The 23,685-nt window shown below is 37.1% G+C and overlaps 1 protein-coding gene across 1 annotated transcript; it reads left to right on the top strand.

Annotated features, from left to right (window-relative positions):
- The first annotated feature begins 600 nt into the window (after positions 1 to 600).
- On the top strand, positions 601 to 21,443 carry LOC121522933 (signal transducer and activator of transcription 1-alpha/beta-like). The gene is made up of 24 exons (XM_041807631.1): positions 601 to 726; positions 921 to 1,048; positions 2,647 to 2,791; positions 2,914 to 3,009; positions 3,332 to 3,409; positions 3,561 to 3,639; positions 3,717 to 3,805; positions 4,683 to 4,834; positions 5,758 to 5,919; positions 6,015 to 6,107; positions 9,254 to 9,319; positions 9,474 to 9,503; positions 9,641 to 9,728; positions 10,900 to 10,941; positions 11,097 to 11,240; positions 11,340 to 11,441; positions 13,025 to 13,160; positions 13,445 to 13,485; positions 13,595 to 13,683; positions 13,762 to 13,901; positions 16,954 to 17,133; positions 18,143 to 18,206; positions 18,939 to 19,011; positions 19,226 to 21,443. Exons 2-24 carry the CDS (start codon positions 921 to 923, stop codon positions 19,349 to 19,351), a joined length of 2,343 nt encoding a protein of 780 aa, XP_041663565.1. The 5' UTR covers positions 601 to 726; the 3' UTR covers positions 19,352 to 21,443.
- Positions 21,444 to 23,685: the final 2,242 nt, after the last annotated feature.

Raw genomic sequence — 23,685 nt, 5'->3', positions numbered from 1 at the left:
TTTAAATTGTGTTTTCAATGCAATTTACATGAATGCCATTCGTTGTCATTTAAATGTGTTTTGCTTGCATATTTATGTTTTACAAGAGGAAAAATATGCAGCCATTTATATCTACTATTTGGGGGGGCACTCCATATCCAAGTACATGTATTGAATACAATGTCATTACAGTCCACGTTGGTGTAATGTCAAATACTTTTGTCCATAAGCCTATTTGAAATTGACGTGGGGCCACCTTGAGTGATGTGGAGGGCCACACGTGTCCCTAGGGCTGCTAGCTACCCACCCATGATTTAGAGGGAGACTGTAAAGGCATAATGCATTTCATAACTACAAACTGTACTTTTAATGTATAAGACAGATAAACTCCACTGAAAATTTATAGTAAGTCTGAGTTATGCGTCTTCCAATTTACTTTATTACTTCCACCTTTATATTTGTGGTAAACATCGAGCATATAACCTCGGATGCTGTTTGGAAAAATGTCCACTATGGCAACTTTATTTTGAAGGAGGAAAACAGTGCTTCCGGTGTTTTGACTACTTGACATTTCTTCTGCTGTTTCCCGAGAATCGAGGCAGACGTGGGCGGGCCCGCTAAACAAAAGCAAGCCACCCCTTTACTGCTGTCATATTTAGAGAAGAGTAAGGGGGGGGGGCACGTCGTAGGTCTTATTTTAACTCTGTACAGCGTTTTATTAACGCCAACAGTGACGTCCGACGCAAGGTAAGCCATTATAATGTCGATTATAAAGCGGTAACACAGGTTTATAACGCGTATTTTGTCTGAGGAACTATTGTTTTGAGTTGTTATCAGTTATTTAGTGTTCTTAAAATACAACGACTTCAAAGCTACAGTTGACAACTAACCAAGCTTTAAAGCCAGGAATATCAGGACGTGACAAGTCTCGTTTACTGCAGATGGCTCAGTGGCAAGAGCTGCAGAAGCTGGACGTGGCTCTTCAGGGCCAGGTCAGCCGGCTGTACGAGAGCAAAATACCCCGGGGGATCCGCCAACACCTCTGCCAGCCGATAGAGAGCCAGGACTGGTAAGAGGAACTTATATGTTGTTTTATAATAACTAGGACAACGGGAACCGACTCTGCAGGTTTAGCTGAAGTTTACATCTACATGTACCACATGTGGGCTCCCCATCTTCATCTTCGTACTGTATAGGGTGAATGCAGGTGTAGTGGGACAGCCTAAAACTGCATTATGTTTTGTCTTAATAAGTACATGTCTAAGCAGTAAGTAGTAAGACCATCCGTAAGAAACATGTGACCATAGTCCCATAATAACCTTGTGTGGTTTCACATTGGAGGGCGTGGCCAGCATCAAACAGGAAGGTAGAAGTGTGAGGTAAGAGGAGTAACGCTGGAGGGGTGGAAGGAGTGCAAGAATGTTATGTTGGGTCAAATTAAGTAACAGCAAAAGTACAGGCCAATAAAAATACTCTAGTTAAAGTAAATTGTAATCCATGTGAGTACTAATGAGTCGCCTTTGAAAAGTGGAATGTAATCTCTGCATCATGAGCATGGCAAATGCAGGAGAATCTGAATCTCCAACTAGGCTGTTTAATGACAGACACACCTTAAAAAAGTGCAGTGAGTCATAAAACTTTGCATAAAATGTGGGGTAATTCTCTTGCTGTGCACTCAGCTCATGATTTAAACAACCAGGCAGTTGACAGAAATCTGGAATATCCTTTTTCCACTGCTAATATTTATGTTTTAAGACAGTAGCTCTTAAAGCCCGATACTGCCAGTATACTTAAAGTTACAATATGTTGAATTTTTGCACTGAAATGTTTCTATTAGTTTGAAAAATGACCACTCCTAGGTTACATATTTGTTAGTTGTTTAATTTAGCTAAAGTTTAGTTTATTTCGATCATTTTTTAATGTAAGAAACTCAGCCCGAACCCTGAAGGCCTCTGTAAAAAGCCTTTATACTTCATTATGTGAAATTTATCAACGAAACCAAAATATTATTTACTACAATGAGTATCAGTAATTGTAATTTTATTTTTGCAACACATGTTGATAAAGAAAGGGCATAAATCTTACATCATTCAAAAAGCTAGACTACTGCTAGTACTTAAGATGGCACGATATCTAGCCAATCCAATAGTGTTTTGGGCTACATATTAGGGAGACTATGGAAGATGAAAACAGTGCCATAGAGGAAGACACAACTCACACTGGAGCCAAAGTGGTGCACTTTTTAATCAGTCAACTTGGCCAGAAAAATAACTGGTTGATGCCTAGATATGGGTACAAATAATTATGTTATGATGAACTGATCAGTTAATATTAACATTTCCAAAATGATTTCTCAAATAAATCTGGAAACATGTTTTGTTCCTTACTGACTCATCATTAGAATAGCCTTATATAATTGATGTTATAATCCTTTAAAAGGCTAATAAGTTAAAAAACAGAACTTTGCATAGTGTCCCAGTTTTCAAACTTTCTTTGTTAACAAGATAGAAGTGGTTCAACAATGTCCTGGCTATCGGGGACTTTCTCCTTTTTTACTCTAACTATCATTGGATCAGTTTGGGGGTTGACTTATCTTATTCTGATTTTGTCCGCATCCATTGATGGAAAAACTGTCCCGAAGTGAACATATCTGGTGCTCTGTGTCAGGGTCTCAGCAGCTGAGGATGAAGTCAAAGCTCAAACTTGTCTACAAGCTCTGGTGGAGTATCTGGATGAACAGTGGAACCGCTCTGTCCAGGAGAACAACATCCTACAGGCACCAAATTATCAGGGGATGAAAGAGTACTTACTGGTACAAAAGATGCATTGAATATTTGATTTACATCTTAAAGACCCTTTTCCTCCACACAAGATTATCCAAACCCCTCATTTATATTTTAGGTTTGATTGTGTTTATTTTTTGGATTTTCTTAGAACAACTTTTTGAATCAGCCTATGAACTTGGCTGTGATTCTCTCTGAATGCCTCGAAGAGGAAAGAAGAATCTTGGCTTCAGCCTATGAAGTACAGGTAAGCAGTCCAGACCTCAGACATAGTAGAAAGTAATGTTTTATTCCCTTGAAGGTACAGTGTGTAATAATTTGTCAACTAGTATACTATGCATTAATATCATGTTTGCTTCTTCATACATCCTGCAGTATTGCCTGTTGATATTAAAAATGTTGAAGTGATTTAATACACGAGAATAAAATACATCAAGATTATTTCTCTCCAGCTTCAGCCTCTTGTCCTCTTTGCTGCTAAAGATTTACACAGCTCTTTGACTTGCATTGGTCATTGTGATGTAATTGATGTATCAACAAAATATTTAAACAATATCTTTGTTTTTCAGGGTTGTGGTAATCCAAACATAGAGCAAAACTGGAGAATGCTCGACCACATAATCAACAGTTTGAAGCATCAGACTGTGGTAAAATCAGCTGAACTGTAACTTGTTTTTTCAGTACAAAGCAGAAAAAATGCAGTTCCTGCGATTTAAGAGCTCTGATTTTAATTGGGATTATTTGAATTTTTATGATGATTTACCACTTCTTAATCAGAAACATTTTACTGTGGTACAGGAGGTTCAACAGGAAATCAAGGAACTGGAACGCCTAAATGAGAATCTGTACTTCATACAGAAGAACTGGCAAAGCCGAAGTAAGGAACGAAACACAACAATCGATTCCTTGTTGAAGGTTATTGTTTGTTATTTATAACTCGAGTGTCATTTCCAGTGGAGGAGAGTCTGGGTTTGGCTCAGTCTCAGGCTGCTATTGAAGAGGAGTGTCGCCAACAAGCAAACTTCATCACAAAAACACAGCAGGTAGTGCAGTTTACTATAATGATAATTATTATCCTCAGGCGTTGACACAGCACAATTAGAAATCAAAAATTGTGAAGCAGTTTGTCTTTTGAAGGGGCTGTGTGAATAATTTGTTTTTCCATGCTGTGGTTGGCTTTTTCAGCTACAGGTTTAATCTTCACAGAACATGGTTCACTATGGTTCACAGGGAAGATAATAAGCTTTCAGCTCAAAACAAAAATAAAATACTTGCAACCCAAATTCAAAAAAAGTTGGGGCGCTGTTGGCAATTAATCTAATTTGTCACAAAATGCTCTTCCAGCTTTTTTCATTAGCACCACTTACTTTTCAAGCCTTTTGTTGCCCCATGCCTACTTTTTTGAGAAGTGTTACTGCCATCAAATTACAAATGAACTTTTATTCTTCATGAAATGTTAAAATCTCTCAGTTTCAACATCTGATTTATTGTTTTTTTTCTATTGTGGATAAAATATGGATTTCCAAGATTGCATTCTGTTTATATTTACATTTTTCAAAGCACTCAAACTATTTTTGGAGTTTGAGCGCTGTGTAAAGATAAAAGACAGAGGTGATTGTAAAATTTACCGTTCTGTCCATGATTTCTCTCTATCCTGTCACACTCTGGCAAAATATTAATGACCAAATCTACCAATAAATACAACCACTGTGATTTGGCACTAAAAAGAACAATCACTTCTTTTTTAATGGGTGGAAAGTAAACAGTACAGTGAAAATTAGTATAGAGATGTGTGTCGGTTTAACATTTGTGTCATCTTGTGTCAGCCCTGTTGACAAATATTGGTCCATGTTCAATTTAAAGTCACGGTGGACTTTTATAATTGGAGTGCCTCCAAAAACACATATTTTTATCTTTCAGATGGTGCTGCGGCAGATAGAGAGCACTTTAAATGAAGCAGAGACGACTATAATGGCTCTTATAGATGTGGAGCTACCTCAGTGGAAGTACAGGCAGCAGATGGCCTGTATCGGAAGTCCTGTTGACACTTCTCTGGACCATCTGGAGAAGTGGTAAGAAGTTGCTGATTGTTTTGATTCAACAAGTACTGTGTATGAGGGAGAACTTCAGGTTTGTCTATTTGACTTCATAAACAGAAATTGAAGAAAATGTATCAATGGTGTATAAAGAGAGGGGTGGAAATGTTTAGAATCTGAGACAAACAAAACGGTGTCATCTGCATAAAGCTTTAGTTATGACCTTTTTTCACCTACTTTTGTGGCTGAAAATGTCACATCTTCTTGACAGTTTAGTTTAGATTAGATTAGTTTAGATTAGATTAGATAATTCATTGATCCTGAAGAAGATGCAAGTTTCAGCTGTTCCATTACACTTATTTATTAAGCGCAGTTAAAAAAACAAGAAAAATTGTAAAATCAGAAAAAAGAAAGTGGATAAGGTAAGGAAATGTATAAAATGGAAAAAAATAAAATGTATCTAAAAATTGTGAAAATGTAAAAATATAAAGGAGATTTACATATTTACAAGAGCAATGTATAAACTTTAATGGTCAAATGAAATATCAACAGAGGAGGCAGGATAACTTGAGGTGAACAGTGTGAAATTGCAGAAACTGTCTTAAATAAATTGATGTATATGAACAGGATATGAATAGAATATTACAATAAATAAATTACAAGCAATGTAAGGTATGTATAAAATATTAGAAGTACCGTGAGAGAATTATGAGTAACTGAGAACATCAGAGACTAATCCAAATGAATACTGAGAATATTACAAAAAAATGAATATTTGAAAAATAAAATAGTGCAGATGAAAAAGACACAGAGTGCTTAAATGGTGCATGGTGCAATTGGTCATCATTGGTATTGAGATGGGATAGCCTTGTTAATAGTAGGATGAAGGCTTTGTGTCCTTGGTGTCTTCATACTTATAGACAAATACGATGTCCAAATTTGTTATGTTGTATATGCAGGTTCACAGCCGTGACTGAAGTGCTGCTCCAAATCGGCAAACAGCTGCAGAAACTGCAAGACTTGATCAAGAAATACACCAGCATTGATTCTTCCTACCTCGCTGGTCAGATTGCAAACATGGAGGGATCTGCATTGTCCTTGCTCAGAAAACTCCTTTCAAAGTAAGACATGGCATCAGGAGTGTGTAAAGCAAAGTTAGTACACTCTGAGAGACAATGTTAATATTAAAATGTTTATCTGGGACCTTTCTTTGCAGTGCTCTGGTGGTTGAGCAGCAGCCTGTGATGGCGAGTTTACCACAGCGACCTTTGATCATTAAGACCAACGTGCGCTTCACAGTATCAGTGAGGTAAAGCTGCACCTCTTTGTTTTTATGTGTCTTTTCTTATTTACTGTACTGGCTGTACCTATTCTATCGTGTTTTATGGACATTTATATGTTTTAAGGACAGTATTTTATTCTTAATATGGTTTTATGTCATAGCTGTGTTTAAAAAACTCAAAATGGTGGACCCTAAATGCAGATAAAACAAAATACTTTTAATAAACAAAAATCCTAAGGGAAAACCTCCAACTAAACTTACTTTACAAAAATAACAAACTAGTTTACAAAATCTAGACACGAGGGAGACTTCACATGCAGCAAAACATCAAACAATGAACTGACCCAGACACAGAGAGACAGAGAAACTAAATACACAAGGAGTGATTAGACAAAGTGAAACAGGTGAGGACAATGAGACACAGGTGAATCTGGTGAGTGTAATCAAGGCAGAGGGAAACTCAGGCAGGAAGTAAACTGGAATTACACATAAGGGAAAGCAACTACAAAATAAAACAGGAAACATGGAACACTACACAAGAAGCAGACTCAAAGACAACTAAACAGTACACTAGAAGCTTAAATAAGGAAACGCTGAAAACACAGGAGGATACAAAGACAGCTAACTAACACCCAAAGGGAATTCAAAGAACACAACACAAGGAGGGAACTCAGACATGGAGAGAAAAGGATTACAAAACCACTAGAACTATACATAGAAACACAAAGGCCACATAAAACACCTAATAACTAAACAAAATCAGGATCATGACAGTACACTCAAATACAGGGGAGCCCAAAGATATATAAACACTAGAACCATACCAAAAAAAATGAAGAATCACAAAAGGTAGTCAACTAAACATTAGAGCATCATACAACTTAAAGCACAAAATACACAGAAACACAAGGGCTACAGAAAAACTCCTAATAAACTGAAAACCTCAATACAAAGTCAAAGTAGAAACATTGAAATCCCAGAATTAACAAAGGAAAACACTAGAAAAACTTAGGAACATAATAAATCAAAACCTGAATCATGACAGTTTTATGTATTTTACTGTTTGGCATGTTTTGTGTTAAATGTTTTATATCAATGAAATGGATTGGGTTGGATTAGACTACAAATAATTTATAAAGTTTGATGAAAATAATAGTTATAATAGTTATAGGATTGTTTGGTAGGTTGAAAGTTGTTTGCAGTAGCAGTTTGCTTTAGTGTGCACAATGGTCATAGCTGTGACAACCAAACTGGACTTTACTCCAGTGACACATTTAACATCAAAGTCTTTACTTAAGTCAGATAAACAGCTAATCACTGCTCCGGGTCAATCAGCTCCCTGAAATTACTCATTTGAAGAGAGGGGAATCGAGAACGTTGTTCCAGTTGAGAACTGGTTCAATTCATCAACACCATTTATATTTAATCTTAAAGATTCTCTTTTCAATGCTTTACTTCCATGTGACTTGAAAAACACAGTCTAGTGTGAGGCAGTAAATGGTGTGGAGAAGAGCAGAGAAGTCGAGGAAGTAAACATGGTGGACAGTCACAAAAACAGACTAAAGTGGTGAAAAGAATGGCCTCATTTCTCATAAAATGACTTGAACGGTGCGATGTACACTGTCTGTTGAACAGTGATTTCATGCAAAGCGGGCATCTTTTTGCACAAGGGGTGTTAATTTTGGAGAAGATTTCAATTTATTTTTATACATCCAGAGATATAGGATCCAGAGACTAGTTTTATATTTATTTTATGGTTTTATCTTAAAAAAAATGAGCAGTATAATTGCATTCCAATTCAACTTCAACGACTGAAGATCCAGGGGACATTTTGTTTTAACTGAGCCATTTATGACAAAAATGTTATTTTTTGTATATTTTAGCATTTTCTCTTCGTCAGCACTTGGTGTTTAACATTTTTAGTTATCAAAACAGTTTATTATAGCCAGTGACTGAAGTATGCTTATCAATAACTCTCACTGAAGGTGGCATATATCTTGTTCAGTGTTCAGAGAGAAAGAGACTAAATCAAAGTTGTTAACAGTGAAAACCTATATGGTCTACTATTTCCAAAAAGAAAATTCACAGGAAGGAATCAATAAGGGAATCAATAAGGAATTGAATGGTTATCTTAACAATAATGGTATTGATATCGATGAAATATCAGTTCCTTAAAATGCTGAACATTATTTAGATTACAGAGTGAATGAAAAGCTGTCTCATTCTCTCAGCAAGCTTCGTTGAAAAGAGGGATCTGTGCTATAAGGTAGTGCAAAACACACTGTAGACTTTGCACGAGCTTGTGCAGAAATAAGATGCTTATCAAACATGGGATGAGAAAAGGAAACTGTAACTTTACTGTGTAACTTAACACATAAATCACCCAAATTCCATATTGTATCTTGCCTTTGATTCTGGGTGGTGGGGTATCAAAATTAAGTATCAGTATCTGTGTTGTAATTCGGTCCTGTAGATATCGGACGCGTTGGTACCGGAACCATGTCGGCACCAGTTTTTGATAGTCATCACTCGCCATGATATGCATTGTTTCAAAGTTTAAAATTCTAGTATCATGACAACCCTAGTACAACATATCTAATACATATCTAATATATGAGGATGTGTAAATTCTGAAAAAACCATGTTTATAAAATATAGTTGGGGTTTACTGTGCCTCAGACCAAGGGAGGTATGATGAGTTCAACATACCCAGGGTTTCTCTGAGTAAGCTGGCTACACAAAATCTGAGGCTGTTGTTGGAAATAACAGGTGTCATAGTAAATGCTAAATAGACTGGAGCCTGTGTAGCTCTTTCCTAGATGTCTAATGACCCTAAGCGCTTTTTACACCACAGGTCACACTTACCAGTTCACACCCATGTCCTCAGTCACACACTGATGGTGAAAGTTGCTATGTAGATTAGCCATCAGTTCTAGCTTAATTTCATCCTTAGGCATCTATACGCATTCACATGTCAGCAGTGGGAGCAAATTGAGGTTAAGTGTCTTGCTAAAGGACACATTGAAATGTGACTGCAGGAACTGGGGAATGAGCCCACGACCTTCCAGTTGCAAGATGTCCGACTCTACCTATTTTGCCACCAGGATTCCAGTAATATTTTTTGTTCAATGAGTTCTTACAGATCATTTTTTGTTTGCCTCTTTTACTCTCAGGTTTTTAGCGAACCGCACAGAATTCATCCAAAAGTCATTGCACAAAGTCACGCCTGTATTTGACAAGTAAGTACAAGAAAAGTTGAGACAGAGCTTGTTCTGTTGTTCATTGTTAACTGTATTATCTATAGATTTATATATTTTTTAGAATTTTATTTGTTCAAAAAATCACATTGTACATTCTTATCAGTGTTTTCATTTCTTTTTTTCTAAAATTAAGGGACGTTGAAGAGGCTAAGACACTTAAAGGGTAGGTAAACTGTACAAATATATATATGATTAAAAATGTAAAAGTGTAAAGTAATGAATCATTTTTATTTATGTACATTTCCAGTGACCACTCAGATTTATAGACATAGATGTACTGATGGTCTGATATCATTTCAGGTTCCGTCAGTTTGACTTTGATGGCAATTACTACAAGTTCATGGACGTGTACACAGCTGGAGGGCTCGAGGCTGAATTTAGTCACATGGTATGAAACTTCAAGAACCTAATTTAGGGGTAGCAATAGCAAGGAAAAGATATATGTTTATACATTTAATCACCTTGTTCAAAATTTGCCATGTTGTCTTTAAACCATTTCTGTGAAGCTTTCACTGTGTGCTTCAGGTCATTGTGCCGCTGGAAAAACAAATAATCTTCTCCCAATCTGTAGTTCTCTGGCAGACTGAATAAGATTGCCTTCTGGGATTATATTTTGCCGCATTGATTTTACCCCTTAGCTTTACAAGCCTTCCGGGGCCAGCTGCTGAGAAGCAGCCCCACAGCATGATGCTGCTACCACTGTGCTTCACAGTGGGGATGGTATGTTTGTGGTGATGTGCAGTCTTTGGCATCTTAACTGATGGCCAAAAAGCACCATTTTGGTCTCATCAGACCAAAGAACTTTCTTCCACTTGACCATGAAGACTCCCAAATGCCTTTTGGCGAACTCTAGTCCAGATTAAATATGAGTTTTCTCCAATAGGGGCTTTCTTTTTGATACTCTCCCATAAAGCTTTGACTGGTGAAGAGCCCAGGAAAGAGTTGTTGTATGCAGAGTCTCCCATCTAAGCTGCTGAAGCTTGTAACTCCTTCAAAGTAGTCATAGGTGTCTTGATGGCCTCTCACCAGTTTGTGAGGACGGCCTGATCTAGGCAGATTTACATGTGCCATATTCCTTCAATTTCCTGCTGATGGATTTAACTCAAATCCGGAGGATGTTCAGTACCTTGGAAATATGTTTGTATTCATCCCCTGACGTGTAATTTTCATTAACATTTTCTTTGAGATTCTTGGAGTGTTTTTTTTGTTTTCATGGTTTAATGGTAGCCAAGAATACTGATTAACCAGTAACTGGACCTTTCAGACACAGACACCTTTGTACTACTATCACTTAAAACATGTTCACTTCACTCAGGTGATCCCCATTTCACTAGTTGTGAGAATACTAGCAGCAATTGGCTAGAACTCAAATTAGGTCAGTCACTTTAAGGTGGTGAATATTTATGTAGTCACTTAATTTGCCTTACATATTTTTATTTAATTAACATTACTTTGTTGAAATCTGTTTTGGCTTTGACATTAAAGAGTTTATTTTGTTTTTGTTTTGTCAAAAAGCCCTTTTTTAATCTCTAAGTAACACTTTTTCTGTATTTTCCTAGTTACTCAAAGAAAAAAAAGGAAAAGCCAAAACATCACAAGAGGTAAGATGAGTCATCAGTATTTTTACAGCAGCCATTTGCTGGTAGAAACATTTACACATCAGTTACAACCATGCAACAACTATACGCTAACCTGTCAAATAAACAACTATTTGTCATTCTTGCCTGTAATCCACCTATTTGTTGAAATATTTTAGCCAAAAGCAGTGGAGCGCCCGGCTGGCAAAAGGAAAAGAAATCAGAGTGAAGAAGATCAGCTTCATCTGACGGTCTTAGAAGAACTCCACATCATAAAGTTTGTGTTGAATTTTAAGCACGCTGGCCTGGAGTGTGACATCGAGGTGAGACAAACTGCTGCTCATGTAACAGTCTAATTTTTTTTTTTTGTTTGTTTCTAATCAAAATGCTAACAATCCTTTCCTCTTTCTGTGTTGTTCCAGGCCAGCTCCCTGCCTCTGGTTGTCATCTCCAGCACCAATCAGGTCCCTGCTGCCTGGGCCTCAGTCATGTGGTACAACATGCTGTCCAATGGTGCACCAACGGTAAACTGAACATATCTCTTTCAACAGCAGTACTACTGTATCATTAATTTTGTACGCATTGTAGAATTTCCATTACAAAATGTTGAGTAAAGATTCCTCGGAATGCAGGGAATTCAGTGTTGGATGCTCAGATTTCCTTGTGGAGCACTGCCAGCCTCCCTTTTTATTCTGTGTTACTCACTTTGTTTAAATCAATTATGTAGTGTTTTAAAACACTTGTGCACTTTTAATTCGGTCTAACCATGTTGGCCACTTAAAAATGTGAACAGCCCAACCTTATGTTAACAGATCTTTGCTGGCATAGAGCCCTATTTTCCTTTTTAATGATTCAGATTTACTTTATTTAAACCAGAAGAGCGATTCAGTTTCACAGTTTACCAAGTCTTAAAAAAAACATTGGGGGAACAAATCAGGGAATAATGAAAGTTTTTAGATCAGCTTATAACCAATTAGATTATAATAAATATCAGTTTATACAGTATTGATAGAATAGAGGCATTGTGCCAGAAATCATCATATTTGGGCATTGATTAGGGCTGAATGATTTAGAAAAACATTTAATGGTGCTTTTTTTTCTCCTTACATTGTAGTGGCAATTTCAAATGCAGTCTTATTTTATCTTAATGATGGGGCGATGGGTTTGTTGGGCAGGACAGTGTAGCGTTACTGGTATCTGAGCATGCAAATGAAAGTGAGAGTCTTTTGGTCCTTGGTCCTTCCGGTCTTATGGTACCTGAGGCCTGGATGCTGACTGATGGCCAGAGGTGCCGACTGGAATCTGTTGTGAAACCTCTCTTTGGTGCATTTTTGAGTATCATTGATAAGACCATGTGTCTAATGCTGACATGCTCAGGAGATCGGGAATGTGAAGGTTCAGCTGCCTGATACAGGAACAGCAGCTGTGCTTTCCCGGGCCTGAACCAGCTCACTGCATACTTGGTGCCGAGGACCCAGTGAGCTGGTCCAGATACTAGGGGCGACCTCATTTGTGATGTAGGCAGCAGCAGGGAGGATACCTGGAGAGATGGGGGAAGATGGCCATCAGGGGGCCAGAGCTTGATGGGCTGATGCAACAAAGTACTTTCTTAATCATAAATGTATAACCAACACAATGTTAGATGAATTAAACCAGAGTGGAATGGTTTGAAAAAATGTGTATTGTGGGGTTTTTTCTATTCAGTGTGAACTTTTGTTTTGAAGGGGGATTATGATAGAGTTTAACATCTCTGCTGCAAAAAATATGTACTAATCTGGTATTTAGATAGGTAAAACAAATACTGCACCTTCTGCAATTTGAAAATTGCTGCTGGCCATTTGTTATTTATTACCCAGCCTAAGTGTTTTTATCCAAAAACATTCTTTGTCCTTTATTATTTGATGTTTCAGAGACAATGCATTCGATCAGAAAATTCAGCCATGGTCTGATGCACCAAAAAAATCTTCATTGCCTTTTATTACGTTTGCCACACAAAAAGTGGTATTAATCAATCCAAGTTTAGGTCTTTTAAAGTCATACATTTGAGTTTCCTAAGTGTGTAGGAACCTTTACAAACTGTGTAATCATGTGTCCATTTATCCTGCAGGATCTTTCACTGTTCCTAAAACCTCCTTCTCTCAAATGGGAGCAGCTGTCTCAGGTCCTGAGCTGGCAGTTTGTGTCCGCTGCTAAACTGGGGCTCAACGAAGACCAGCTCTCCACGCTGAGAGACAAATTTGTGGGTGAGTATTTTAACACTTTTGCTTTAAAATGAAAAGCTTTTTTAATGCAAAACATTGGTCACTCTCTATGCACTCTTTTATAGTTTTATGTAAATACTGATATCACTCTGATGTCTCTCATTAATACCAACACTATTATAACCAAAAAAAATAATACAGAAAATTTAGTTCTGATATTAAACCTTGCTCTCAATGGTTTCCTTGGTTAGAAATAAAGGTCAAAATTTAAATTAATATGACCTGTTCTGATCAAGACATTTATTTATTTGGTGGTATGTCTACAGACAATCCTGAGGGTCTGGTTCACTGGAAAGATTTCTCAAAGGTGAGATCAAATCATTTAAACCTAAACTCTATACCTATAGGTCACTGGAGTTTTTGCTCTCATTGTAACTAACCCCCTGATCTCTTTACAACGTGACTGTCTCTTTCAGTGTGATAAGAAAGAGTCCAGTGCCTGGTTTTGGATTGATGGGATCCTAGATTTGATCCAGAAACACTTGGCGGATATTTGGCAGGACGGGTAATTAAACAACGGTCACTCCAGTATCATTAAAGTCAAATGAATTCAGGTTAACTGTGTTGTGTTTTTGGGTTTCAGGTCCATCATGGGGTTTGTGAGCAGAGCCAGAACTGAAGAGCTGCTGCAGGAAAAACAGACTGGCACCTTTCTGCTCCGCTTTAGCGAGAGCAACAAAGACGGAGCTATCACCTTCAGCTGGGTAGAGCACTCTAACGGAGGTTTGTTTCTAAACATTTATCTATGTCTGGATAACAAAAAAAACAGTTCATAATCAGGAATGGAAAAATAAAGTCCCTGTGAAGTGATAAAAAATCTGCATTTTAGGTTTGTTGTATGACTGGCCACTGTGTTAACAGCTAAATTTCGGCTCCATAACAAATTAAAATTCAAAATCATGAAAAATGAGACAGCAAGGTTTGATCCAGGATGCTGTGGGCTTGTTTGTTGAATGAGCCGAGGCTATGCTCACTCATGAAAAATATGATCCTTTATAATTTCCTTTTAATAAAAAAAAATGCTCTAACCGGACTAGAGGGATCATCTGTCTGCTATGCTAATCCATCAGAAAAACAATCGCATTTACAGTTGAAACCAGAAGTTTACATACACTATATAAAAAGGCTCATAAACTTTTTTTTCTCACCGTCTAACATTAAATCAGATGAAACATTTCTTGTTTTTGGTCAATTAGGATTACCAAAATTATTTCTATTTGCTAAATGCCAGAATAATGAGAGAGATCATTTTTTAGACAATTTTTTATTATTTTCTTGAGAGTCAGAAATTTACATACACTAAGATTACTATGCCTTTAAACAATTTGGGAAAGCCCAGATGATGATGTCATGTCTTTGGAAGCCTCTGATAGGTTTACTGACAACATTTGAGTTAATTCGAGGCACACCTGTGGATGTATTTTAAGGCACACCTGAAGCACACTGCTTCTTTGTGTAACATCATGGGAAAATCAAAAGAAATCAGCCAAGATATCAGGAAGAGAATTGTGGACTTGCACAAGTCTGGTTCATCCTTGGGTGCAATTTCCAGACGCCTGAAGGTGCCACGTTCATCTGTTCAAACAATTATACGCAAGTATAAACACCATGGGAATGTCCAGCCATCATACCGCTCAGGAAGGAGACGGGTTCTGTGTCCCAGAGTTGAACGTGCTTTGGTCCGAAAAGTGCATCTCAACCCAAGAACAAAAGCAAAAGACCTTGTGAAGATGCTGGTTGAAGCAGGTAAGAGTGTGTCATTATCAACAGTCAAACGAGTCCTGTACCGACATGGACTGAAAGGCCACTCTCCCAGGAAGAAGCCATTACTCCAAAAGAAACATAAAAAAGCCAGATTACAGTTTGCAAATGCACACAGGGACAAAGACCTTAATTTTTGGAGACATGTTCTGTGGTCTGACGAAACTAAAATTGAACTTTTTGGCCATAATGACCATCGTTACATTTGGAGAAAAAAGGGGGAAGCTTGCAAGCCTGACAACACCATCCCAACTGTGAAACATGGGGGTGGCAGCATCATGTTGTGGGGTTGTTTTGCTGCAGGAGGGACTGGTGCACTTCACAAAATAGATAGCATCATGAGGAAAGTATGTGAAATACTGAAGCAACATCTCAAGAAATCAGCCAGGAAGTTAAAGCTTGGGCGCAAATGGGTTTTCCAAATGGACAATGACCCTAAGCATACTGCCAAACTGGTTACAAAGTGGCCTAAGGATAACAAAGTCAATGTTTTGGAGTGGCCATCACAAAGCCCTGATCTCAATCCCGTTGAAAATTTATGGGCAGAGCTGAAAAGGCATGTGCGAGCAAGGCGGCCTACAAACTTGGCTAGTTACACCAGTTCTGCCAGGAGGAATGGGCCAAAATTCCTGCAAACTATTGTGAGAAGCTTGTGGAAGCATATCCAAAACGTTTGACCCAAGTCATACAGTTTAAAGGCAATGCTACCGAATACTAATGAAATGTATGTAAACTTCTGACTCTCAAGAAAATAATAAAAAAATTGTCTAAAAAATGATCTCTCTCATTATTCTGGCATTTAACAAATAGAAATAATTTTGGTAATCCTAATTGACCAAAAACAGGAAAAGTTTCATCTGATTTAATGTTAGACGGTGAGAAAAAAAAAAGTTTATGTGCCTTTTTATATAGTGTATGTAAACTTCTGGTTTCAACTGTATTTCGTGATGGGCAGACAGTTTAGAACTAAACATTCTCAATTTAATTTTCTCATTCTGTACTTAACTCTTCATGTATCCCTTATATATCAGTTTCTAAGTTATGTGAAGTCAAGTCGCTCCCGTTTATGAGGAGTCTTTGTTATTAGGTTTCTGCTGGAAACACTTAATTTAGAGTTGCTTTTCCAATAACACTTCAGTTATTATTAGGAGGCTTTTGTTGTGATAGACTTGGCAGGAATGGGCCGTGTCTATCAACGAATACTTTACTAAACTTTTGCATCCTGACGCTAACAGATAGGAGGGATTAAAATGTTTCTGCTTGTAGAGAGACAGCCACAGTCTGCTTCTTTTAGTCATCTAAGACAAGTGAAATATGGATTAAAACACTCCTTCAGCAGGTAAGATGTTTGTTCCTGCAGCACCTTCAAGTAAAAAATAGACAAGTACTCCAGCAGTTAGCCTGCCCCTGACCTTATGTTAAAGTTATGATCAGAGCGCAGCTGCCTGGCTCTGTGCCAGTGAGGTGGTTGGTGTCAGAGATTTTAAGTCATGAGAGCCTTTTCAAGTGAAACAAAGTTTTTACAGAGCTGCAACAGTTTTCTTTTGTTTTCACAGTTTGCACTTTTCCCCTCTTTTTGCAAGTTTTCACCATTATATTTTTCTCCAGGCATGCACTGTAAATACTGCTGCAAATTTTTTCACTGAATAAATTCACTTGGACTGCATTTTTGGAACCTTTGATTCCTTTTTGAGCCTAACCTACTAGGCCATCCTTACTGTCAGGACCCACCAAACATCCTTATCCACATTTCAACCCAAATGTTTTAAATATTTCAGTCATATCCAAATTTTTTTAAAGAAAATATAAAAGAATCACAATTGGGTCTTAGCAGTTGAAAACCAAGGGTCTAAGTGTTTTTAATAATGCCAATTTATGTTTCTGTAATGGAAAGATTATTAAAAATGTTAAGATTTCTAGAACTGTGTTGTAGATCTTACCTTAAATTAAACTGAATTATTCCCACTTCAGATGTTAAAACATGGAACCTGTGCTTTCTTTTCTTTCCTCCTAGAGACCCACGTGCATGCTGTGGAGCCGTACACCAAGCAGGAACTGTCAGTCAACTCTCTGCCTCACATAATTTACACCTACAGCCTGAAAGCCCAGACCAACACCAACAGGAACCCTCTGCTCTACCTTTACCCTGACATTCACAAAGACACTGCCTTCGGACGCTATTACAACGCCCCAGGTATTTTTTTTTTTGTGAATTTATCCTGAATTTTAGCAGGAAGAATCCACTGGGACAACTGTCTCTTTTCCGGGGGTCAATACAATAAAAGACAAAATAAGAAGAACACATACAGTAAACATGGTTAAAATGATTACGGATGATATTCTTGATATAGTTTAGACTAAAACTACAGGGTCTTCTCCCAAGACTTCTCCTTGGTGGACATACCTGGAACACCACCACAGGGAGATGCCCAAACCACCTCAACCGCCTCCTTTCAAAGCAAAGGAGCAGCTACTTTGAGATAACTCTGGATGTCCAAGCTCCTCACCCTATCTTTTAAGGCTGAGCCAAGACACCTTCCTGGGGAATCTCATCTCTTACTTGTATCTGCAATCTCATTCTTATGATCATTACCCAGAGTTCATGACCATAGGTCAGGGTTGGAATGACCTGGTTAATTGAAAGCTTTGCTTTCTGGCTCAGCTCCCTCTTCAACACAACGGTCCTATACAACATCTGCAATACTGCCAACGCTACACCAACAATGGTCAATTATACCCTCATGGATGAACAGGACCTCAAGATATTTGAACTCCTTCACTTGAAGCAAAGACTCACTTCACACCTAGAGGGAGCAGTTTACCATTTTCTGAACTATGGCCTCAGACTGGGAGGTGCTCATTTTCATACCAGCCTCTTTTCACTCAGCCGCAAACTGCCTCATTGCCTGCTGGAGATCCCAGGCTGAGGAAGCCAACAGAACCACATAATCTGCAAAAAGCAGAAATGGAATTCCCTATGACTGTACCATGAGATCCTGTCCATAAGAACTTTCCATCCTTGTGTTTGTAGCTGATGAGAATAATTTAATTATCAGAATTAAGAAGCCAAAAGAGCCTGTGAAAAGGGTTCTCTTAGCCTGTTGTGGTGGATATTATGTAAGGCTAATATAGCCATTTAAAACACACTTTCTTTTATTGAACATTAGCCCTATATTAACCTCTAATTACTTCTTTTTATGCAGAAATGTCCGCACCTAAGAACATCAAGAATGGCTACGTGGCCAAAAACTTCATTCCTGTTTCACTGTAAGTAAGACGACATAAAGACTGAGGGCCACATCAAAGAAAGATTTGATATTATCCCAATACAGTATTGATATTACAATAATTTAGCTATGATATAAAGACAATGAAGCCATAAGAGAAAAAAAGAGATCTTTGATCTCAGTGGGACTAACCTGGTTAAATAATGGTTATAAAAAGAAAATAGAGTAGTGATAGTACAAGAGTAAAGTTGTAATTGTTGAACTAAAACTGCTATTCCATAAGAGAAAAGATTTTGTATCACCAGAGAAAACATATGATTTTGTAAACTACTCATAATGAATTTAAATTATAGTCTGTCAGCCTTTATACTTTGTTGAAAGAAAATATCAGAGTAGGCAGCAGACTGAACTAAAACAACAGATTTATTTGTGAAATCAGTGGTAAAGGTAGATATCACAAGATGCTTTATGTTTGCATATTTTAAAGGCAGCTGGCGGCTCCTCTAATATAGCTCTACAAACAGCACTTTGGCTGATTAGCCCTAAAATTCTGGCTTTAAATATTACAACTTTATCCTGACAATCTGATTCTTCTTCAGTAAATGTGGCCCTAAAACTCTAATTTAAGACTAGGAAAAAGTATGAATGAATGATTTTAAGATAATACCACCCATAGACTACTCACCATTCTTTCTTGGATCAGCTTCTCATAATATTCTGTACTGTTCAATGCTTCAAGAAAATTAACACACTGATCATAATTCCTTCACAGAAATCCTACACCACCTCCGTCTCCAACCAGGGAGCTGGAAATGATGGACACAAGCTCAGACAAGGACACTAGAGTGGGTTTGCCAAATTACAGCAACTGTAATTATCTCACAGCTCCTTAAAGCATTGCTTTTGGTGTTTATAATCATGGGTGATATGGGAGCATGATAATTTCACCATAAAATTAATCCTAGGTTTTTCAAAGACACACAGAAGTTGATGTTCCTTGTTTCAGAGCAATATTTCTCTTTGTTTAATTCACTGAGATTTTTTTTTGTTTACTTATAGGTTGACAATCACAACGTGATACAGGAGCTCTTCCCTGATTTACTCCTACATAACCAGAACCCCGACGCCTGCACAACATCTATCCCCTTTATCACTGTGGACCCTCAAAGCCTCGCCTGGTCGTGAGACATTAAATCCAGCACTCCACATTTTTAGATGGCTGTCAAAATAGGAAACTCTGTTTATTTTAAGGAAAATGTATTAAAAAAGAGGTCAGAAAACAAAAAAAGATGAATGTTTATATGAATAATATATCACAAAATCTGGCTGTTTAGCTAAATTTAGGGGCCTTGGAGTAATATTATAATAATATGGCCTTTGCACTCATAACTATCAGTTATATTTGTAAAACTCTGAAAAAGCCACTGTAAACAGATTTGACCTGTTTATTAAAAACTGTAATGTTGTTGTTACATTACGTTGCTCGGGGTAACCACAGAAAGACACCCCAAGTTTCTCCTCCATTTTCCAGTTGAATGAACCTCCTGTTCATTAATTCCATTTATCAACAGAAGTTAGCCTGAATGTAACCTTTTGAAAGCCTATCAGTCTGCTCCTGAGGCTGTCCGTTTTCTCCATAATAACACAATTTTACATGTCTGTTTATAAGTATTATTCATGCCATACACTTCTAGAAAGTTATGTTTCCTGGGATTTCGTCTATTTCAATATCCAACCAACAGAACAGCTACAATCTACATATCTGTCAGATTGGCAACAAATAACTACTCACATTCAAAGCCATTTAACTCAAAGCTCTTCTGTGCCCTCCTGAAAATATTTCAACACAAAATAGCCCCGCTACATCAGTAAGACGCAGCAGGACTATTGTTTTCATTTCATCAAAAGAAATTAGAAATAAAATTGTTTTTGAAAAATTCTTGCAAAGCATTACTTAATGCATTAGGAGTAGTAAAAATATACTTAAAATGTGTAAATATTCAGTTTATTGTTGTGAAAAGGTAGCTTTAAAGTTGCTGGTCAGCTGATTAAATTAAGCATTTAAGTTTGAAAATGTTTGTGTTGGTAGATAATGCTGAAAGCTGAATATGCTTGTTCATTATGTTGATTTATAAGTAATTATATTTCAACAGTAAGGATTGTAATTACAATTTTGAACACTTGTGCCCTTTAGCAGCGAGAATACAATAAATCTGGCCTCCTTTACCATAGTCTCTAGCACTGCTGTGGTCAAGTTGCAGGCTCTTGCTGTCTTAACAAGAGACAAGACAAGTCTCCAAGCAAAGCGTCAAGCATATCATAAGGTGCATTCAAACGTACTGTAGCTAATCACCTCCTCGGACCACCTTTGCTTTGTTTTCTAGGTCCATTTTACTGTAGTTTTGCAGTCTCCTTCAAAGTCAAGCTCATCTCTATAAAAACAGCACTCTTCCTTGTTATTAATTCCAGTATAGCCCACTGCCCCAGACACAAGCACGCAGCCCCCAACAGAAGTGCACAGGCCCCAACCTGTATCGGTCTTTCCTCTGGTCCAGCAAAGTGTTGGTTCCATGCTGGAACTAGTTTTTCTGGTGCTTGGCTAAGCGCTGGCTCCAAATCCAGCCCTAGAACCAGCTTGTTTGAAAAAGGTAGTCTTTAACCAACGTTGCTCATCTCTGATGTAGGTGAAGCAGCCTTTCACAATAAAAGCACATTCGGCATTTTGGCCGGTTATGCAACAAGCTTGTTAAAGTTCAGGGGCTGTGTGCCCTTGCTTTACAGTTTACATTAATAAAATCTGAAATAAATGGAAATAAAAGGGTTTTTATTTTAGTTTTGAAATGATGTCTGCTTGAAAGACTTGACTGGCACTTTTAAAGTGAGGTGCATTAATGTGGGCCAAATCACCACTTTATTCTGAAGATAACGCTGTATCAGAAAGAGGATGATATGGATGGAGATAACATTTTTCATCACTGTTATCGGATTGTTTTTCCAGTTTCCTGTTTTATTATCTTAACATTATTTACAGTGAATTAAGATTCTCCTCAATGTTATTATTTTAAAATATACCAGCTGTGTTAAGATTTTTGGATGTGCCAGTTTTTTTTCTTACAGAAAATGATGGTGTTGTATGATCTACTGATTATGACTTTACAAAAGCAGAGTCTGCCTTTCAGGAATAAGAAGTCCTGCTGCTGTTGTTTCAAACAATGTCTTTACTGTGGACTGTGTCATATTTAAGACAATAAAACTGAAGAAAATAAATGAATGTGAGTGTATTTAATCACCTAGTGAAAAATAACTAAGAAATGACCACAGAAAAAGAGGAAGGCCTCTTGTCTGAACTACTTATGGTTAGTTCAAGGATACTGCAACATTTGTCAGTCTGTTCAATATCCAGTACACTCTAAGAAATGAAATAGTGATGTTGTTCATATTATGTAACTTTGTTGTGTTAAAATTACTCTAACTTTTAAACTTTTTAGAGAAAACTTAACTAGGTTTCATTGGAATAACTTAATAGTAAGAGATTTCAAGGCTACAAAACACAGTTGATTAAAACGAACATAACCATCTCACTTAAATCCAACACACACGCAATGATACTCTGCTATGACGCATTCTCAGACATGCGCAATAACTACGGAGCAAAACAACTATCGCCACTTGCGCTCCATGTAGCAGCTCAAGTGGTTTAACAGTATTTTTTAAATCACATATTGCTTGTTTGTATAAGGTTATAGCTATAGATATCAAGATGTAGCCAACACTTGGTTATTACTCAAATTATTTGAGCATTGACAAATCTGCAGTTTTCCCAGGATGTCTTTGGGCACTAAACCAGTATGCACTCAGTTTGCTGCTGCTGTCTTGGCCAGGACACCCTTGAAAAAGAGATTTTTAATCCTTAAAGAGGTTTTCTCCTGGTTAAATAAATGTTAAATAAAATATTTGAATAAAGTGCACCATGAGTGAAGTTGCTGTCTAAATTAAAGAGGTCCCGCCTACAGGTGACAATGTTACTGATGTTTATGTTAATGAATGGAAGATGGCACACTGGCATTGGTGAAACTTCACCTACTAATTTAGTGGATGACTAACAGTCATAACTGCAAATGACTGCATAAGTAGGTCCACCTTTGATGAAATGGTAATATAAAAAAAGTTTGTGGAATCTAAGCAAATTTCTTTTGTGCAACTGCTAAAATAAATAAAAGTAGTAGGATCAACAAAAATTTTTTAGCAGTGCACCATGCAGCCCTGCAACTTATATTGTATTTATTTAATTTTGTCATTTAACCAGTACAACTGAGGTGTTGTATTAACACAAACCTACCACATTAATAATATTCATCTCTGTTAAGTTAGTTGAACTCAATCATTTTAAGTTAACTTAATGTAGTGTCAGTAAATCCAACATAATGTTGTTGTGTTTATGCAATGTAGTAATATCATGTAGCTTTAAAGTAAGATAATTAAGTTAGATTTACTTAATTTCACTTTGTTCACATTACTCGTGCTTTTTTTTTTCCATTTTAAACAACACAGTTATGTGGAAGTGGTTAACATAACTTAGTTAAGTAAAATCAACATTTCATTTCTTAGAGTGTAACTCAAGATCACAAGTATAACAGTTAAAAGTACAGCAATTTAAAAAAAAGAAATCTTAACCAATCTCTATTAATTTCAAGAGCAGCAGGTGACACTGATCATCCACTTTATACTTGAACCTTCTGTTGAAGATAAAAAACAAATAACCTACTTTCTGTCTAAAAGGCTAATGGATGATTACTACCCATCACCCATTACTACTCCAATGCTAAGATAGCACGTGAAACCACTTTAATGTAACTGACACAAAATTCAGCTATATGTTGGTCTGCTGTGAAACTTGATCTTCTGTCTATTGTTATGGCTGCAAAATATGTTTTTCTGAATTCTTGGCATTCAAGTATACAGGGGAAATCATTAAAAAAATTGAATACCATGAAATCTTTTTTCCCCTGTGATTTACTTTGGAAAGTTAAATCTCCATATATTTTTGATTCATCTCATGCAAAGGGAAATATTCCAAGAGTTAATGAGTACAACTTACAGCTCACAAAAATTAAAAAAAAAAAAAAATCCACTACCTTAAAGTATTGAAATATTGTGGAAAAGTCCAGGGTACAAAAGTTTCCCGAACCTTTATGCTTTCACTCTGGTGCAGTCTGCACAACCACAATAATGAGGAAGACTGCTGACTCAACTCATAGTAAACAAGGGGGTAAGCCACAGAAGGTCCTTGGTGAAGGAGCAGGCTGTTCTCAGAGACAGAATAAAAATGGCAGAGTAAAAATGGGTGTAACAACAGTGGAATGCATTTGAAATCTGAAATAGTGGCAACAACATCAGTGTCAGGGAGGGCGAAAAGAAAAGGGTAAATGGGATTAAAATTGACACTAGTGGTTTAAAAGGCAGATATGGTTGCAAAGAAGCAAAAATGGGTGAGGTGGGTGTTTAGCAAAAATTGCACA

Source organism: Cheilinus undulatus, linkage group 15, assembly GCF_018320785.1.
Source record: "Cheilinus undulatus linkage group 15, ASM1832078v1, whole genome shotgun sequence".
Lineage (NCBI taxonomy): Eukaryota > Metazoa > Chordata > Actinopteri > Labriformes > Labridae > Cheilinus > Cheilinus undulatus.
The sequence above is the reverse complement of the archived record's forward strand: the minus strand, read 5'-3'. Positions and strand labels throughout refer to the sequence as shown.

Bases quoted from the DNA above. Each gene is read 5' to 3' on its own strand.
- LOC121522933 (XM_041807631.1), top strand. From the start codon at position 921: ATGGCTCAGTGGCAAGAGCTGCAGAAGCTGGACGTGGCTCTTCAGGGC. The intron at 9,729-10,899 runs GTATGAAACTTC...GTATTTTCCTAG, and splicing joins AGGCTGAATTTAGTCACATG to TTACTCAAAGAAAAAAAAGG. The intron at 13,902-16,953 runs GTTTGTTTCTAA...CTTTCCTCCTAG, and splicing joins GGTAGAGCACTCTAACGGAG to AGACCCACGTGCATGCTGTG.